Genomic DNA, 16,038 nt, shown 5'->3' on the forward strand with positions numbered 1-16,038 from the left:
TAGACTGATACCCTTTTTTCAATCCTCAGCCAGAACTTATGACCATTCGAGAGCAGATACATCATGCTCAAGTACAACGATAACGCTCGGTGACGTCTTCGCATGCGGAGATGCTCTTGAGGTATAGTTAGGATGCTATCACGTGAGGAGACATAAACGCCGGATTCAATGTGCAAAGCGCTGAATATTTTATTCAATAACTATCATTTTCGAAACTCTTAGCCAACCAAGAACCGAGGTACAGTAAATGGACAAGACTACCATTCTGGATGCAGTTGTATATGGTACATTAATAACTGATGATAAAGATGCAGGCGATGTTGTATAACACGCGCACCGTGTGTTCAGGCACGTTTGCCTAGTGAGTTAGGAAAGAGCAGTCCATGTTTGCTTAGAAGGCAAACGAGTACAGAACACTACGAATTCTAGCTACTTAAATACCATTTTATATCTTCTAGTACTTTCTTTCTCTTAGTAAATCCTTACTCAGCAAAACTCGGGCTAACTGGACATCGCGCCAGCTCGCACAGCCACAGGGTCATCAATATTCCACAGGCGAGTACCGTGCAATGATACAGCATGAGGACTTACTCGCTTGTACAACACAGCGTCTAAGCTGCTGGTTCTGGGTTTAGGCCAAGAGACTAAAGCTCGAGACTAACTGCGATGTTCCATACATATCCATTGGTGCCTCCGAACTGAGCTCCCATGAGCTACTTTCTTTATAATTGAAGAAGGGAATCAATAAGACGCCAATCCTTCGGACTCGATGTCGCGAGCAGGGTCTATGAAATCTAAAGATATGTCGCCAAGAGCGCAGGGAAATCGGCCTGGGAAATAGATGTCTGGCATCTATTCGGACCTTCGATTCATCACGCTATTGTACCTCTACAGCATACATCTACAGCATCGGAAGCATTTCATCATTCGGTGTCTTCCTACATCTATAAACTCCTCTGAAAACAGCACATGCTAGTTGAATTAAAATTTGATCCCACAACCATGCCTGATCCACCCCCCCACGTCCTCTACACCAGGGAGCTTATCCACAAAGGCCATGGCTATCCATTTTGGTATCCAGAGCCAGATCCTATCGCACTGGATGAGGTCAAGGAAAGAGGCATACATCCTGGAGATGTCGGAATCATTAACAAACATGGAGGCTTCGACTTTCTCTTCAGCATCTTCAGGAATGCTAACGGCCAGGTCGTCGGAAATGCACCTGAAAGCTTTCAGCCGGCCTCTGTATCCGACCAACGAGATGTACAAGTTTATCCGGCGCATGGGAATGTTCTTAAAAGTGAACATGTATCCTGCAGAGAGGTTTCAGTAGATGCTTCTGCTCAAGGTTTACCCAGGTGTGTAGATGTTCATATTCATTATTTCATTTTCTTATCTTGATGATAGCACTGTGGATGCTGGCATGTCCTTCGATGTTAGTACCTCAGATGTTTCCGCAGCAATCTTGTGCCTTCCAGATTATTCTGTGAGGTATGAGGCTGTGAACGAAGCCTTCTTCGAAGACTACGCCCGACAATATGGAGTATCATGGTACAACCATGTCAACGGAACCTTGCATCGGAAGGTGCAAAACGGTTTTTTATATCTTATAACTGGGTGTGACAAAACAAATACTTGGGGGAACGCAGTCGTCAGCAGGACAGATCAGTCATTCACGTTTTCTCTGAGGTGTACATTGGCAAATGTGGGTGGGGTAACAGTTAAAGTTGCAAAATTGTGGATCGATGATGCTGGAGTGGAAAATGGCTTATTCCTGATTCCTTCCGCCCACTACCCTTATCCAATAGGTCTTCAGAACCAGTGTGTATTTGCACGTGGTTTTACCATTTTGCTTTCAGAAAACTTGTTCCGAAAATCGTGGCTGGCAGTTACTCATTCCATCGAAGGTTCCTCCAGAGATAGGATTCCCTCTTTCAATAGTAAGGCATCACCTCTCCCGCCGAGCGATGGAAAGACTGGATTTTCGACTTATCTTTCCTCGTTCATTGGTTCCAAGACGGTACCGAACAACTCGGACTCAGATCAGAGAAGGATGATGGCAGAGAGCACTGACTCCCATGGGTCGTTTGCCGTAGAAGTATCTGAATTTCCACCTGGGGGAAACTGGGTGAGATTTATGTCGACCATTTTCGGTACATACTGAAACCAGTCTTACATTCAGATCTTGAATCTTTCGATGGTAATGAATGAATATCTGTTGAGCAAGGTAATTATCCATAAGCAACAATTCATGTTGATACATAATATTCCTCATAGGACCCTTCCCTCGAGATAGTAGTCACGCATGACAAAGAGTGGATGTATGTCATGGAAAAGTACGAGAAGGATACGTACTTAACAGAAGAGGAGCTCTGGCGCAAATTAAAAGATTCGTTGGATGCCAAGCTGTCCAGCAACGTTAGCGTACCACCAAAGCTTCCTTCAGAAAGAATGTCATCAGGACAGGTTGAGTGTCTATCTGTTACCATAGAAGTTAATACTGATTAGTATTGGTTTAGCGCTTACGCCTCAAAGATGAACGTCAATTTTGGGCCGTTCTCATCGGTATTGACGCATATCCAACCACTCCACTACGCGGTTGTGTATCAGATGCAAGGGAAATGGCCAAATATCTGATCGGAGACCTCGGTGTCCCAGAAGATCATATTCAGTACCTTCTGGGTGCCAGCTCACCGCCGTATTCTCAGTCAAATGATGGCTACATCCATTCCCCTGAAAACTTCGTACAAAGCTATCCCAACGTTGACTCCGAAGGCAACGATTCCTCCATCCCCACCCGTGATAATATAATCAAAACACTTCTTGGTTTATCTACTGACGACCGGATACGGAAAGGCGACAATATTATCATCTACTTTGCCGGAAAGGGTTCAATCTACCTTAATAGGGACTATTTCCCCAAGGGTACTCTTGAATGGTACGGAAGCAACATAGCATTGTGCCCCGTGGATCGCACTACTCCCCATGATAATGGTGTCGGTGTCATCCCCGACATTAGCGATCGAGAGATAAATATCATTCTCAGTGAAATTGCTGGCACTAAGGGATGTCATATCACTGTCATTCTTGACTGCTGTCACTCCTCAGGTGCCACCAGGGGTACCTCTGGGTCTTTACCCTGGTATCATGCCGACCCACCGCCATCTACTTCTGAAGGAAAATCGGTTCCTGATGTGGGGCCCCACTCCTCTGGTACCACCAGAGATCTGAGTGCTGAGCACCACGCCGCCCCTCTACCGTATCCTTCATTGAAAGATATGTTTGACGCTGCGGATAAAGATTTACAGAAGCATGGGTCTGTGTATGATGAAAAATGGGTCCCTGATATGAAGTCACATGTTGTTCTAGCTGCATGTCAAGGGTATCAACCCGCAAAGGAGTGGAGGGGACTGAACGGATACAACGGGGTTTTTACGCGAGCACTCATTAAGGCTCTCAAATTGGATGCCTTGAAAGAACATTTGACATATGATGATCTCATTAGGCACATTAATGTTTTGAATAGGTCTTCAAATGTCGAGCAAAAGGCGATCGCCGTTGGGAAACATAAAAATACACGACTTTGGTATCAGGTATGATAGTACCTTTTGATATTCTGTAGTACATTGCTCTTACTCCCACGAACATACAGGATTTCAGCAATAGCTAATGGCTATAAACCATCATTAGCTAGCCGTCTTCCGGATCCAGCTATCAACATTTACTTGCATCCAGTGTAGCGAAATATGCCTTACTTGGAAGATAGATAAACAGAACCAGATGATAAAAGGTGAATATAGTCATGTATAACATTGTACAGCAGGAGAGACGCAAAGGCAAGGCAAAAGATACCTGCAAGGATTTATAGAACCGGAAGGAGATAATAGTAAGAGTCGAGTTAAGGGTTGCACAAATGATTCTCTTAGGCCAGGAGAGAGCTGCGTCGAGGGTTGGTTGGTGAGAGTGGAGGGTTGTGCGGAAAGGCATCAGGGGTTGGCAAGAGTAAAATCCAGGTTCGTTTCAAGGGGTATAAGGTTGGGCAAAAAAAAAAAGATAAACCCTAACGTAGAGGGTTGAAAAAGTCTGCATAGATCCAATCGAAGAAATGCGTTACAGCGATATTGACAACTGTGCGGTACTTGATGGACATTTTGGGTGATACATACAAAATAACATATAGTCCATGGCCCACCAAGATAGCCCTACTGCTTCATCTTTGTTGCACTCGCCTTCTCATCCCTACTCGGCGGTGCCTTTCTTTTACCTGAATCCACATGAACATTAAGCGTCGCCCGACAGGCGCACCGATACACGATACATTGTGAGCAGAACCATTCACCCCCTGCCACGGCCATCAGAAGCGGGGGTAAGGCATGACAGATGATAGATGATATGGATTGTCGCACTAAAGCACTCATATCAATCCTGGAGAAGGGGGAAATTGAGCGGAGACGTGCCTTATCACACTCCAGTGCCTCCTCCTCGTCCTCCTTCTGGCATATGACACGGCCGTACACTGGCTTCAACCTTCAACAGAGTGCCGTGGTAGCTCGCTCATATTGTCGGATGGCCAAACGAGGATAAGAGTCATTCCGTCTCAGCACGACAAACAGCACGTAGAGACCAGCCAATAGTTGGTTTGGAAACGAGTTCACCTATCGAAATGTTAATATCGAGGTTAGTAGGGAACGAGCAGAGCTTAGACCAATTGCAGCGTTCTTCCCCCCCTGAAATAGTCTTTCTCATCATCCGGTGTCAAGGCCAGGCAGCAGTGATTTTGCGGCTCATGATGTCGGGCATGTACCGGAAGCATCTGGAGGACGAACTTGATGAACCGTCTCCAGATTTTTCCACTTCGTGTAATTGTTAGTGTCAGAGTGGGGGCTCAAAAGAGAATAGACAAACCTTGCTTGTTATCCAGTATATTCCATCCTTATCTACGGGGATGGAATTTCTGGATCTGGCTGTAACGAGCATGGTTGCATTGGCACCGGAGAACTGAGGGCAGTGCTTGAGACGGAGTGCATCGACATGGTTACGTAGATAGAAACAGCGATGTAACCTTGCTCTATGGAAGAGCGAGACCACTGAGAGAATTGGACAAGACTAACGAGGAACGGCGTATATTGAAAGCAAGAGGAAGGAGAAAACGGGATGTAGTCGACTACGAAGGAGGGGATGGTGGTGGTTGGAAGGTAAGTGAGGGCGTATCCCGAACTAGCGCTAAATATGTAAGTACATGACGTGAAATATAGTACGATCGAAGGATCTATGACCAGAGATCTAGTGAGTAATGTCGACATGGTAAGCAGCATGCTTACACTCTCCCCCATCCAAGAAAAATGTCCCGTAATATGAAAGAGAAGAGGAGAAAGGTAAAATGGCACAACATCAACCGGCGGGTGCATCAAAAACCCCAGTGGGGAAAAGCTACCGTGAGGCATCCTGACCAAGTCCAGCCTGCCATACGTCGAGGGCTTCGCAATCGTCGAGTGCACTGCCGGAAAGCCATCGATCTTCTTCGGGTCCTTGACCGAGCCATTGAACTAGATATTGATAGCCACGTCCGCGTTTCCGCTGGTCGATGATTCGTTCAATGAAACATTCTTCGAAACCATCTGCGGTGAGTATTGGTTCTGGAGAGTGGTGTTCTCGTGAGGGGAAAAGGGTAGGGTCATTCGGTATGAAGTGTTTGAGTTCAGAGGTGTGAAAGGTGGGGAATACATTTGGTGTGTTCGGCATTTCTATAGTATAGGACGAGAGGGCAGGATTAGCATGCAATACGATGTAAGGGCCATCATAACGTGGCATGAACTTAGCAACACGACTCTTGTCTCCAGCTTTATAATCTCGGTGACGGTGGAAGGTACTGAGCATCACCTTGTCGCCCACCTCGAAGACGTCCTCTTTTCCTCGATGCTTGTTTGCATGGTGGGCTTGGTTGATCTTTGCCTTGATGAGGTTGTCGCGAGCTTGAGCTGTGTCATCCAAGAGTTGGGCGATGATCTTCGCAGCATCAGTATCGGATTTAGCATCATCCACTAATCAATTCAGAACTAGAGGGGGTAGAACATGAGGTGAGCGTCCCATACGTAGCTGAAAACCTGAGAAACCCGTGGAGGCATTGACTGTGTTCATGATGTTAAAACAAATGACAGGTAAGGCTCGTACCCAGCCTTTCTGGTTGCGTTCAACATGGTAACGGATGGCCTGGTTGATTGTCTTGTTCGAACATTCAGAAGAACCGTCTGTCTCTGGGTGGAAGGATGAGGACATCTTCAGTTGTACACCAGTTAGTTTGTGTAACGCTTTCCAGAACTTTGAAATGAAAAGCTTATCACGATCAGAGACGATGTCGGCAGGGAGTCCATTTTCGCAGTACCAGTTGTCGAAGAAGAGAGATGCTAGGCCTTCCGCAGTGAGGTCGGTGTGGGTGGGAATTAGACGTACATCAGAACCTAGGCGATCTGTCATCGTGAGTAAACAGTTAAATCCACTGTCAGGGGGTAAAGGCCCAACAAAATCAATGGCGACGCTGTCACCACGGTTGTCAGGTATGGGTAATGGATGTAGTGGCCTGGCAGGTTTTGTCGTGCTTGATTTATTGCGTTGGCAAGGTACACAACCTGGAATATATGAGTTTTCAAGATCTCTGCGCATGTTCGGCCAGTAATACGTGTCTCATAGTACTGCATATGACTTATCTGCACCAAAATGTCCCAGAGTGTCGTGCGCCAGTTTGAAAAGGTCCTCATGGATTGAACCCGTGTGAGGCACCAATAGTCGGTCACCGATATACCAGAGACCATTGACTTCTTTTACATTTGGGAGAATTGTCTCGCCTGACACGAACTTTGCGCAGAATTCATCTACCTGGTAACCTGCTTTGATGGCTGTCAAAATTGATACGTCTGTTGAAATTGAAAGAATCGTATTTATGGTGTTCTTCGAGAGCCATTCTTTCCATGAGGAAATCTCTTCGGGATCTTCATCTGTCACCGGGGTGTCATCCACTGGAAGGCGAGAAAGAGCATCTGCAACACAATTATCTTCTCCCTTGATGTAGCTGATCGTCATCTCGTACTGTGACATTACTTCAAGCCAGCGTGCCTGTCGACGTGAAAGGTCTTTCTGTGTGTCAAAATTCTCCAAGGTATGATGGTCTGTAAACACATTGACGTGTGAGCCTAGAAGTATGGGCGTTATAGTGTACAAAAATTCTTTTGTTCTGTAGGGAGGACACCACTACTTTTGATGGTTCCCAGCACTACTTTCGATGCAGGCGCTTGTTCACCGTCAGGGTTTCCTAGGGTTAGGCCCACACAGCCACTTCCCATTTGAGCGATACTTGTGTCTCAGTTTACAACCACTTAGCGATCCGCTACTACTTCAAATTCGCAAGTACTTTACAGATCCTGATGGACACTACCACCCAATGACGAGCCCCTCTTGCATTATCCGCGGCCGTGGGCACATCATTGTTTGCACATATTTCCAGCCTGCTCGCAAAAATCATGTAATTATTATTCTTACCTCTCCGCTTTCCCTCGTCTATTGAAGCTCCATTGATTTTCATGTGCAAATATCATTCCTATCGACGTCTTTAATTAAACCTCTGCCACCTGCTCAGAATTGACGTTTCACCTTGCATTTCTGCGACCACACCTACAAGATTTTGGGTCTGGCTTTGTACTGGAAGTGAAATTCCAGGGTTTGTAAAGTTCTTTTCTATTTTACTGAAACATTCTTGTATAGTCATTGATTATTATATATATTCTGAGGGTGCTACTGCATTGGCATAGGCTTATATTATCCATACAAGCTCAAGGCTTGGCGTGAATGCACCATCAGCGGCAGGTTCGACGTCTTGGCAATGCCCGGATCATTGCGGACCCAACAGGGATGTTCTCAAAAAGTAATTGCAAACAGCTTGTTACAGTACAATGACAAGGACTAGTAGATGCAGGTACACCTACAAGGATGCATGAAAGTACTGGGAGATGGAGAAACAACTAGGTGTGTGTCAAATGGGTACCTGTTTTAGCTGATCTCCTGAAGTACCTGTACGCAGATAATTTTTGTACACTATAACTGCGATATGGAAGATCTGATCTTCATTTCTTCAGGGCACAGATTATTGCTAGAAGTTCTTTTTCATGCACTGGATAATTTAGCTGTGCACCGGTGAGCTGCATGGAATCATATGCAACTGGTTTGGCTGTTTCCCATGTGGGTCCCCATGAGAGGACCGCACCAGTACGGAAGTCGCTCACATCACAGGTAATAAAAATCTTGTTCTCGCCAGGATTTACATGGTCAATCACTGTCAAGCATGCACTTTCAGAGACGAGGTTCTTGATTGCGTCAAAGGCTTCCTGGTGTTTGTCATTCCAGGATGGAAAGTTCTTCTCTGCCTGGTCTGTTGTGAGCAGAGAAAGTATGCAAGTATATTCAGCAAGGTTCTGGAGGTGTGCCGAGAGGTACCGAGTCAGACCTAGGAATTGATGCACATGAGAGGCTGTTTTAGGTCATGGCCACTCCTTGATACGCTGAACCTTTGATTCATCAACCTCAATACCTCGCTGCGAAATACGGTGGCCCAAGAACTCCAGTTCCAGAAGAAAAAACTGAGACTTCTTAGGGTTGCAATAAAGTGCATCTGCACGTAAGGCATCAAGTACCTGGTGTACATGGAGCATGTGTTCTTCAACGGAATTAGACCAGATTATGATGTCGTCAAGGTAGATATGGCAGATCTTCCCGAGTAGATGGTGAAGCGCGTGGTTAACCCTGCGCTGATGTATTGCCGGCACATTCTTCATGCCTTGAGGCATCACCAGCCATTCATATAATCCGAAAGGCGTCTGCACTGCAGTGTACGGGATGCTATCAGGGTGCATACGAGTGTGGAAAAAAACTGTCTGTCATGTCTAATTTGCTCCAGATTTTACCGTGGCCAGCATCAGCAAGAATGTCATCAATCCGAGGCAAGGGGTATTTATCAGACACCATGTTTGCATTTAACTGGCGGAAATCATTAACCCATCGAGGGAGCACAGTCTTGTCAGATTTTGGGATCAAAAAGGCCGGTGAGGAATATTGCGAGGAAGATGGGCGAATACGACCTGCATCGATGTTCTTCTGGATAAGTGTCTGCCATGCTTCATGGAACTTACGTGGGCAGGAGTATGAACGTGACGTGATTACTTTCTCCGCATTCTTCAATTTAATTTTGCATGTCATCTCCGTAGATAATGTATCCACATGGGGGATAGGCGCAAAAACATCTGCATAAGTTTCTTTTATTTCATCATTGAGCTTCTTCAGGTGGTCAAGGAAGGCAAGGCATTCAATATTGGTATGTAGTGCAGCTATTACATCAGAGTTACAAAGATTATTATAAGCGTGATCGGTTTGTACAGCGAAGGCAGTTTCATCAGAGGGCAAGGAAAAGAAAGGAAGTTCACGGGAATCTACACGATTATGAAGCGTATTTTGTTTGCGTAATGCTGCCAAGGGCACAGGTCTGGTAGCTGATACTGGGGCTGAAGGATTCAGAAGGTCAAAGCCCGAAGGAAGGGAAATGCAAGTGCGATTACGATGATCCACAACCACATGATTGGCAGAGAGAAAAGGTAGGCCGAGAATGATGTCCGTGCAAAGGCCAGGTGCAATAATGGCGCGAACAGTATGGGAGGACCAAAAATTTGATTTATCGTGGGGTTTTAGTTTGACCCATTCAGTGAGGCGGCAGGCAGGCGAGGATGAATCAGATATTGCGACACCAATGTCTATGGGTTCAGGTAGTGGGCGACATTTCAAATGCAGGCGGTCGACAATCTCTGGGCGAATAAGCACTAAATGTGCCCCGTCATCTACTAAGGCAGTCACATCAGAACGGGGTTCCATATCAGCCGGATTGCGGGAATCAACAGTACAATGCCACAAAAGATGTGGAACAGCAAATGGAACGGGCAGGGAAGATTTACTCACAGCTTCAGAGTCTACAGAAAGGTTGGCATCAGCTGTGGTGCCATCAGCATTGTCGGCTTCGAGAACAGACGAGCTGTTGACAGGGACTGCAGCGGCAATGGGCCATGCGGTCGTCCCCAAGATCTAGACTGATGCGACAGGTGCCTGCGAAGGCGCAGCAGGAGCTTGTGCTGGGGCAGGAGCGGTAGCAGTAGGTGCAGTGGAGGTTGAGGCAGAAGCTTGAGCATTGACTACAGCGATAGTGAATAAAGGTAGTCCTTTGGCCTTGTCCGCACGTCGACGAATAACCCACTCCACCGTGCGGCGTTCATATCCAGCAGCAGGTGGAGCGCGTCCCTTGCATTTGCCAAAACCTTGTTCTTCTCTGGGAATGTCGATATCGCGGCATGCAAAACATCCGTCATTGGCAGCGAGAACAGCGCGTTCATCGTCACCAAGTTTACCCTGGTACTTATAGGTGAAGGTGTTGCCAGGAAGAGATGAGTTCGATGAGCTTGCGGTGTCCGAAGAAGCAGGTGCAGAGTTGGTACGACGGGGAGGGCGGTTGCTACGGAAACCAGAGGACGTAGATGCGGTCATCGTCGTGGTGGTGGCCGGCTGCACTGCTGCTGCTGCTTCGAGATGTTGGCGTTTGGCAGACTCCAGCGTCTCTACTACATCTGCGATTTCTTTGCGCTTCCGGTGTAGTTCATCGTCCTGTACCGTAACGAGTTTCGTCCACATATCCAGACTGGTGCATTCGTGGATCTCCTTGATGTTCCGAATGGCATCCTGTAGTGGCTTGGAGATTCGGCCGCGTAAGTTTGCAAGGAGTGCGGCGGCATCGATGAATTCCGGATATTCCACCAGGAGGCCGTTTCGTCCTCGAAGGTGTTCAATCCAGTCGATAAAGTTGCTACCTTCCGGCATGGACTCCTGCCAGATCTCGTTAGCAAGGTCCTTCATCCAGGTCGCCGGAAGAAAGCGTTCACGAAATTCAGCCATGAACTGCTTGAAAGTCAGCTTCACCAGGCGAGCTTCATGTTGCTTAAACCAAGTGACAGCTGGCAGGTTATCCGCGAGTCCTTCTACCAGGTTCGCTAGGATGTCCGGTAGGTCATGTCCTTTCTGGAGTTGGCGTCGAATATAATTTTGGCCTACATTGGCATACTGGCTCAGCGTCTCCGGATCGCGCAAGTGACCCCGTGTTAGCGTGGGAGGTGCTCGTCCACCGCCATGGGTTATTACGCGTGCTGCTTGATCTATAGTGGACATCTTTGAACTGGGGACAGGTGTGGGGCGTTCGGGGCTCGAAGAGTAGTGGTGCGGCTGGTGATCGTTCAGGTATATCTGGAGTGTTTGGTTTCTGCGTAGCTGGAGACTGGGGTGCTGGAGGCGTCTTCAGATGGTCTAGCGAGACTGACGAAGGAAAACTGGTCAAGGTGGAGGAGGATGGAAGGGTGGATATTGGTGGGAGAGGAGGATTGACAATGCTGGCGATGGGGCTGGCGTGTGGAGTTGTGAAGAGTTCTTCAGCAATACTGTCTTGTATGTCAACAGAAGACTGGCGGGGAGATTGAGGTCTACGAGAACATGATCTGAGGTTGGGTACGACACGACCTATACCGCAAGATATAGATACGTCAGCAAAAAACAGACTGTCGAGCGAATTTCACTCGACCTGGCAACGGCGTGGGTGCAGGCGTCGTCTGGCGTTTTCGGGGATGCGTGCTGGCAAAAGGTGGGCAAGACATTGGTCTAAAGACCTTCGTCCCAGATACAGGCTGGCGAGATTTGACGTTCGTTCGTTCGTTAAAAAAAAAGTGTAACCTCGCTCTATGGAAGAGCGAGACCACTGAGAGAATTGGACAAGACTAACGAGGAACGGCGTATATTGAAAGCAAGAGGAAGGAGAAAACGGGATGTAGTCGACTACGAAGGAGGGGATGGTGGTGGTTGGAAGGTAAGTGAGGGCGTATCCCGAACTAGCGCTAAATATGTAAGTACATGACGTGAAATATAGTACGATCGAAGGATCTATGACCAGAGATCTAGTGAGTAATGTCGATGTGGTAAGCAGCATGCTTACAAGCGACACCTGATGTAACCCCAGAAATGAACAGTACTGTCAAGAGTAGTCAGCGAGAGAAAATGAAACTGGGAGTTCTCAAAGAAGATAACGGCAGACTCTCAATTAGGTGAAGGAGCGGTCCTCGGTTTAAAGAGGATGTCGTAGAATGCAGTGGCTGCAGCGAAGAATGGAATGGTTCGAGAATGAGAACGACATGGATGATGTACCTCTTCTCATCCAGCGCAATCGAATGACCTCAAATTGAGCATGCCGTCCACAGTCGCCTTTCTGACGACGGGATCCAATTGGTTGATGGGGCATGAGAGGAGTTCTGGCGAGAGAGCGAACAATGACGTAGTCGTTGAAGATAAGGCGTTCATACATGCGGAGGCAATAACCATTGTTCAGGATATGAACATCCCTTGCCGTTGTGACGGGGTGTGAGACTGAGAGTGAGGCAGTGAAGCACAAGAGAGGCGTGAGGGTTCGAGTACTTGGGTGAAGAGAAAGGATCATGGCTGTTATACCTGAAGCGGGTGGGTCGTTACAGACATAGCCCCACCAGTCAATATCGTCGAGGAGAGTAATACACTGCGTGGAGTCACTGATTGTCGACTCGAAGACAAGAGAGAAGCAAGCAGAGCTGAGAAGTCGCCCATATGGAGCTTCTCGAGCGCAAGGTTCATTGGAATGCAGTCCTTGAATGGCGGGGCAGCAGAGCCAGAGGGAATGACGCGTAACGTGCTAGACACATCTAGACTCTCAGATTTACGCCGATGCAAACCCAACATACGAACAGCCCATGCGCATTGTACACAACAGCATCGGCGTACTTATGTGCAACAAGGTCACACCATGACGCGCACACACCCATGGGAATGAGTGTTGTCTGGTTGAGAACAATGTGTAGTCTATTGCACCCTCCATGAGAACGAGCACTGTCTGATTTTTGAGCAACGTGGGGCATATTTCCACAGAACAACCTGCAGAAGAAGATGGGTCGATGCGTGAAAAGAGTGATTTTTACGAGAGTAATCCTGGAAGCGTCGTCTTGGGTGTGTACGCGGGCGATTTCTAATGATGGGGTTGTCTAACCGGCATTGGGGAAAGCAGCCAATGTTGAGCGCTGAGCGCTGAGCCTTAGTGATTTTGCTGAAAGAGCTGGGCGGGCGAACACGTTAGGAAAGGGGGGTGATATGGACTTTAGTGGTGTAGGAGGCTATTTCAATGTCATCATAAATACCTGAGAAAGAGTTAGCTAGCACGTTGCAGATTCCTGGCGAAGTACGATTGGCATACAGTCTAGGACCCCTTGCATAGGAGAGAAGATCGGCCTATGAACGTTAACAGGGATGAAGAAAGGCGCCCAGCTGTCGACCCCTTGTTCTTGGTCCTCGATTCGTGACCTGACTACATGTAGTCGTCAAAGCGATGAAGGTGCTCGAGGGAATAAAACTTACTGCGAGTGACGCCAGATCGAATTCCGTCAGTTTCAACTCGACGGGGACGCATGACATCCTGCAAGAATAGCATGAGCAACGTAAGGTGAATGACCCGACAAACGAACACGTACCTTTTATCCCGTAAGCACACGCTCCACAGTTCATCGAGTACGTATACGCCTCGAATATCCAACCTGCATGTCCTTCGTTTACCGTCTAGATGCCGGAGACACGTCCATTCCTACAGCACAACTCGAGCTAGTCAAGATGCAGAACACGAAAGGCCTCCGTACGTTCATAAAAATGATGAGATCGTGGAGGTGGGGAGAGTGCGTCGGCAGTAGCAGCGAGGACCATGAGCATCCCTAGTCTTCCATGTGGTCAGCAGACCTTCGTCCTGTCAGACACGGGAACCTTCTTAATGCACTGCACTTCTACCCTGACCTCGTCGTTCTCCTAGTATGCTCCATGCGGGCATCTCAGCGAGAATTCCAGCTCCAAGGCAGCACAGGGTGACCTGGAGGACCCTGTATTCGTATTCTGGGAAAACCAGTCGAAAGGAACTTGTTTATGGCAGTTTAGCCTCATTGCCCGTGTTCAAAGCCGGATACTGCGGATTGTCCAGTTCATAAAACAGTCTCTTCGAGAAGGCGCGGATGTCACAGTTGCATGGAGGAAACAAGGAAAGAAGAAGTGCGTTTTGTTTGCTTCTTTGGGTGCCAAACAATCCTGGCGCGTAGCGGGCCCGTGCGCACGTGGTGTCCGGGGTACTTTCAACAGCTTCGATCAAGGGCTTTCTCGTAACCGTGATTGCGTTCCCACTTTACTGGTGCATCTCGCTTCCTCAAAGCTCCACCCATAAATTTTTTTAGTCGACGCTCTACACCATGAATCTGACACGAGACCTCGTCCCGAAAGCAGCCGCCCAACTATGGGAAGAACGACGATAGTGGTCCCCAATTCACTGACGCGACTTCGTCGCAAAATCGGCAGCTCAGTTATCAGATGATGCAAATGAATGCAAGCGCAGTATCATCACCTGGTGATCCGTACCAATCGAGCTCGCGATTTGCGTAGGGGATGTATAGCCCATGGAGCAACATTAAACTTTGACAGTTGTGCGTCATTATTTGTAGCGTTCCGATGCTGGAGAAGTCCTATTCGATGAAGCACTGGGCCAGGATAAGTCTTCCTCATTCCGTGTTCAGTGAAAGACTGGTATTTAAATCTATTCATTCTCTCTTCTAGCTAACGTGTTCTTTCCGCAGCAGATCTGTCTTTCGCCCAGTACCACCTCACATCTCAGTTCCTCAACCCTTTCCTCGTTTTGACCATCTCTACTTCAGGACCTCGAGATAGGGAAGGAAGGTCTTAATCGAGCGCATCGTACATGCTCTCGTTGCTTACGGCCAGGCGAAGTGGGTGATCTGTCAAGACTCAAATTGAGCGAGCTCCCCCTTCTGACGATGGGATTTAAGCAATTGATAGCGCGCTGCAGGTCCCTGGTGAGAGAGCGAATGCATCCACAAATGCAGACTGTGCTGGTTGTTCAGAATCTTAACGTAACATTCGTGTGAGACCGAGAGTGGGGGAGCGAAAAACGGAAAAGATATGTACATGAGGGAGGGGATACTGTGCGCACTCAAGGAGCTATCTGACTGTGAACTGGGTATGTTATGTTGGACAAACCCCCGACAGCCAAAGTGGTACACTGATCGGCGTTGGAGAGGAGGGTGATACGCTGCGTAGAGTCGTTGACCGCCCATTCGAGGTGGCGGAGGGAGTGGAGTACGCTAAAAGGTACTTTGTAGAGTACACCAGTATTAAGGTCATGTATATGACGATTGTTCAGGATATCTGCGTCCGTACCCGGGATGATAATGGAACATGAGATACGCACGCAGGCGCCCCGGTACTTCTGTCCGAAGACAGTGATCCAGAAGTTTGCTTGTACGTCTGAACTGGTTAGATTTTTACGCACAAATCCTGACGTTCAACCCGAAGCGGGTGAGCTGATTGGCATCTTCGAGGGAGGTGATAAGCTGTATGGAATGTATTATCGCATATTCGAGGTGATGGAGGGAGTGTCACAGGCTAAAAAGTACATTGTAGAGTTGATCAATATTCAGGATATGTAGGCGAAGGCACCCGAAGAGCGGAAAGAAGAAAGCAAAGCTGAGAAGACACCCAAATCAACCTTCTCGAGCAGGAGGTTTGTCGGAATACAGTCTTTGAATGTCGGGCGGCAGAGCCACAGCGATGACACGTAACGTGCAAGACACATCTATTCTCTCGAATATACTCTGATGCAAACCCGAAATGCGAACAGCCCGTGCTCATCGTGGACCACAGCGTCGGGGTACCGGCAACAGGGTCACATTCCCATGGGAACAAGTGCTGTCTGGTTTTTAAATGATGTGGGGGTATAGTTCCACAGGAGAACTGACGGGAGAGGACTGGCAGGAGAGGTTGGGTCGGCGCATGCAAAGAGTGATGTTTCCGGGTGATTTCTGATGACGAAGTCGTCTAGCCACCATTGAGCGAGGCTGACTA

The 16,038-nt window shown here is 47.8% G+C and overlaps 3 protein-coding genes across 3 annotated transcripts; all 3 read left to right on the forward strand.

The window, feature by feature from the left end:
* The first annotated feature begins 938 nt into the window (after positions 1–938).
* On the forward strand, positions 939–2,821 carry EV420DRAFT_684100 (uncharacterized protein). The gene is made up of 6 exons (XM_060483085.1): positions 939–1,358; positions 1,408–2,128; positions 2,183–2,227; positions 2,278–2,321; positions 2,366–2,466; positions 2,520–2,821. Exons 1-5 carry the CDS (start codon positions 970–972, stop codon positions 2,421–2,423), a joined length of 1,257 nt encoding a protein of 418 aa, XP_060328188.1. The 5' UTR covers positions 939–969; the 3' UTR covers positions 2,424–2,466; positions 2,520–2,821.
* Positions 2,541–3,122, forward strand: EV420DRAFT_1216916 (peptidase C14, caspase domain-containing protein; the record flags this gene model as incomplete). The annotated part of the gene is made up of 2 exons (XM_060466417.1): positions 2,541–2,682; positions 2,776–3,122. Coding segments are annotated over 2 exons (489 nt in total), but the record flags the coding sequence as incomplete, so codon positions are not given.
* Positions 3,123–13,683: 10,561 nt separating this feature from the next.
* On the forward strand, positions 13,684–15,755 carry EV420DRAFT_1482149 (uncharacterized protein; the record flags this gene model as incomplete). The annotated part of the gene is given in 9 exon segments (XM_060469865.1): positions 13,684–13,814; positions 13,969–14,178; positions 14,622–14,703; positions 14,845–14,903; positions 14,984–15,058; positions 15,184–15,285; positions 15,338–15,435; positions 15,455–15,492; positions 15,624–15,755. 9 exon segments carry the CDS (start codon positions 13,684–13,686, stop codon positions 15,753–15,755), a joined length of 927 nt encoding a protein of 308 aa, XP_060328190.1.
* Between the last annotated feature and the right edge of the window lie 283 nt (positions 15,756–16,038).

This window comes from Desarmillaria tabescens, assembly GCF_030435595.1.
Source record: "Desarmillaria tabescens strain CCBAS 213 chromosome Unknown EV420scaffold_30, whole genome shotgun sequence".
Taxonomy (NCBI): domain Eukaryota; kingdom Fungi; phylum Basidiomycota; class Agaricomycetes; order Agaricales; family Physalacriaceae; genus Desarmillaria; species Desarmillaria tabescens.

Bases quoted from the DNA above. Each gene is read 5' to 3' on its own strand.
- EV420DRAFT_684100 (XM_060483085.1), top strand. From the start codon at position 970: ATGCTAGTTGAATTAAAATTTGATCCCACAACCATGCCTGATCCACCC. The intron at 2,129-2,182 runs GTGAGATTTATG...TCTTACATTCAG, and splicing joins TTCCACCTGGGGGAAACTGG to ATCTTGAATCTTTCGATGGT. The intron at 2,228-2,277 runs GTAATTATCCAT...TATTCCTCATAG, and splicing joins ATGAATATCTGTTGAGCAAG to GACCCTTCCCTCGAGATAGT.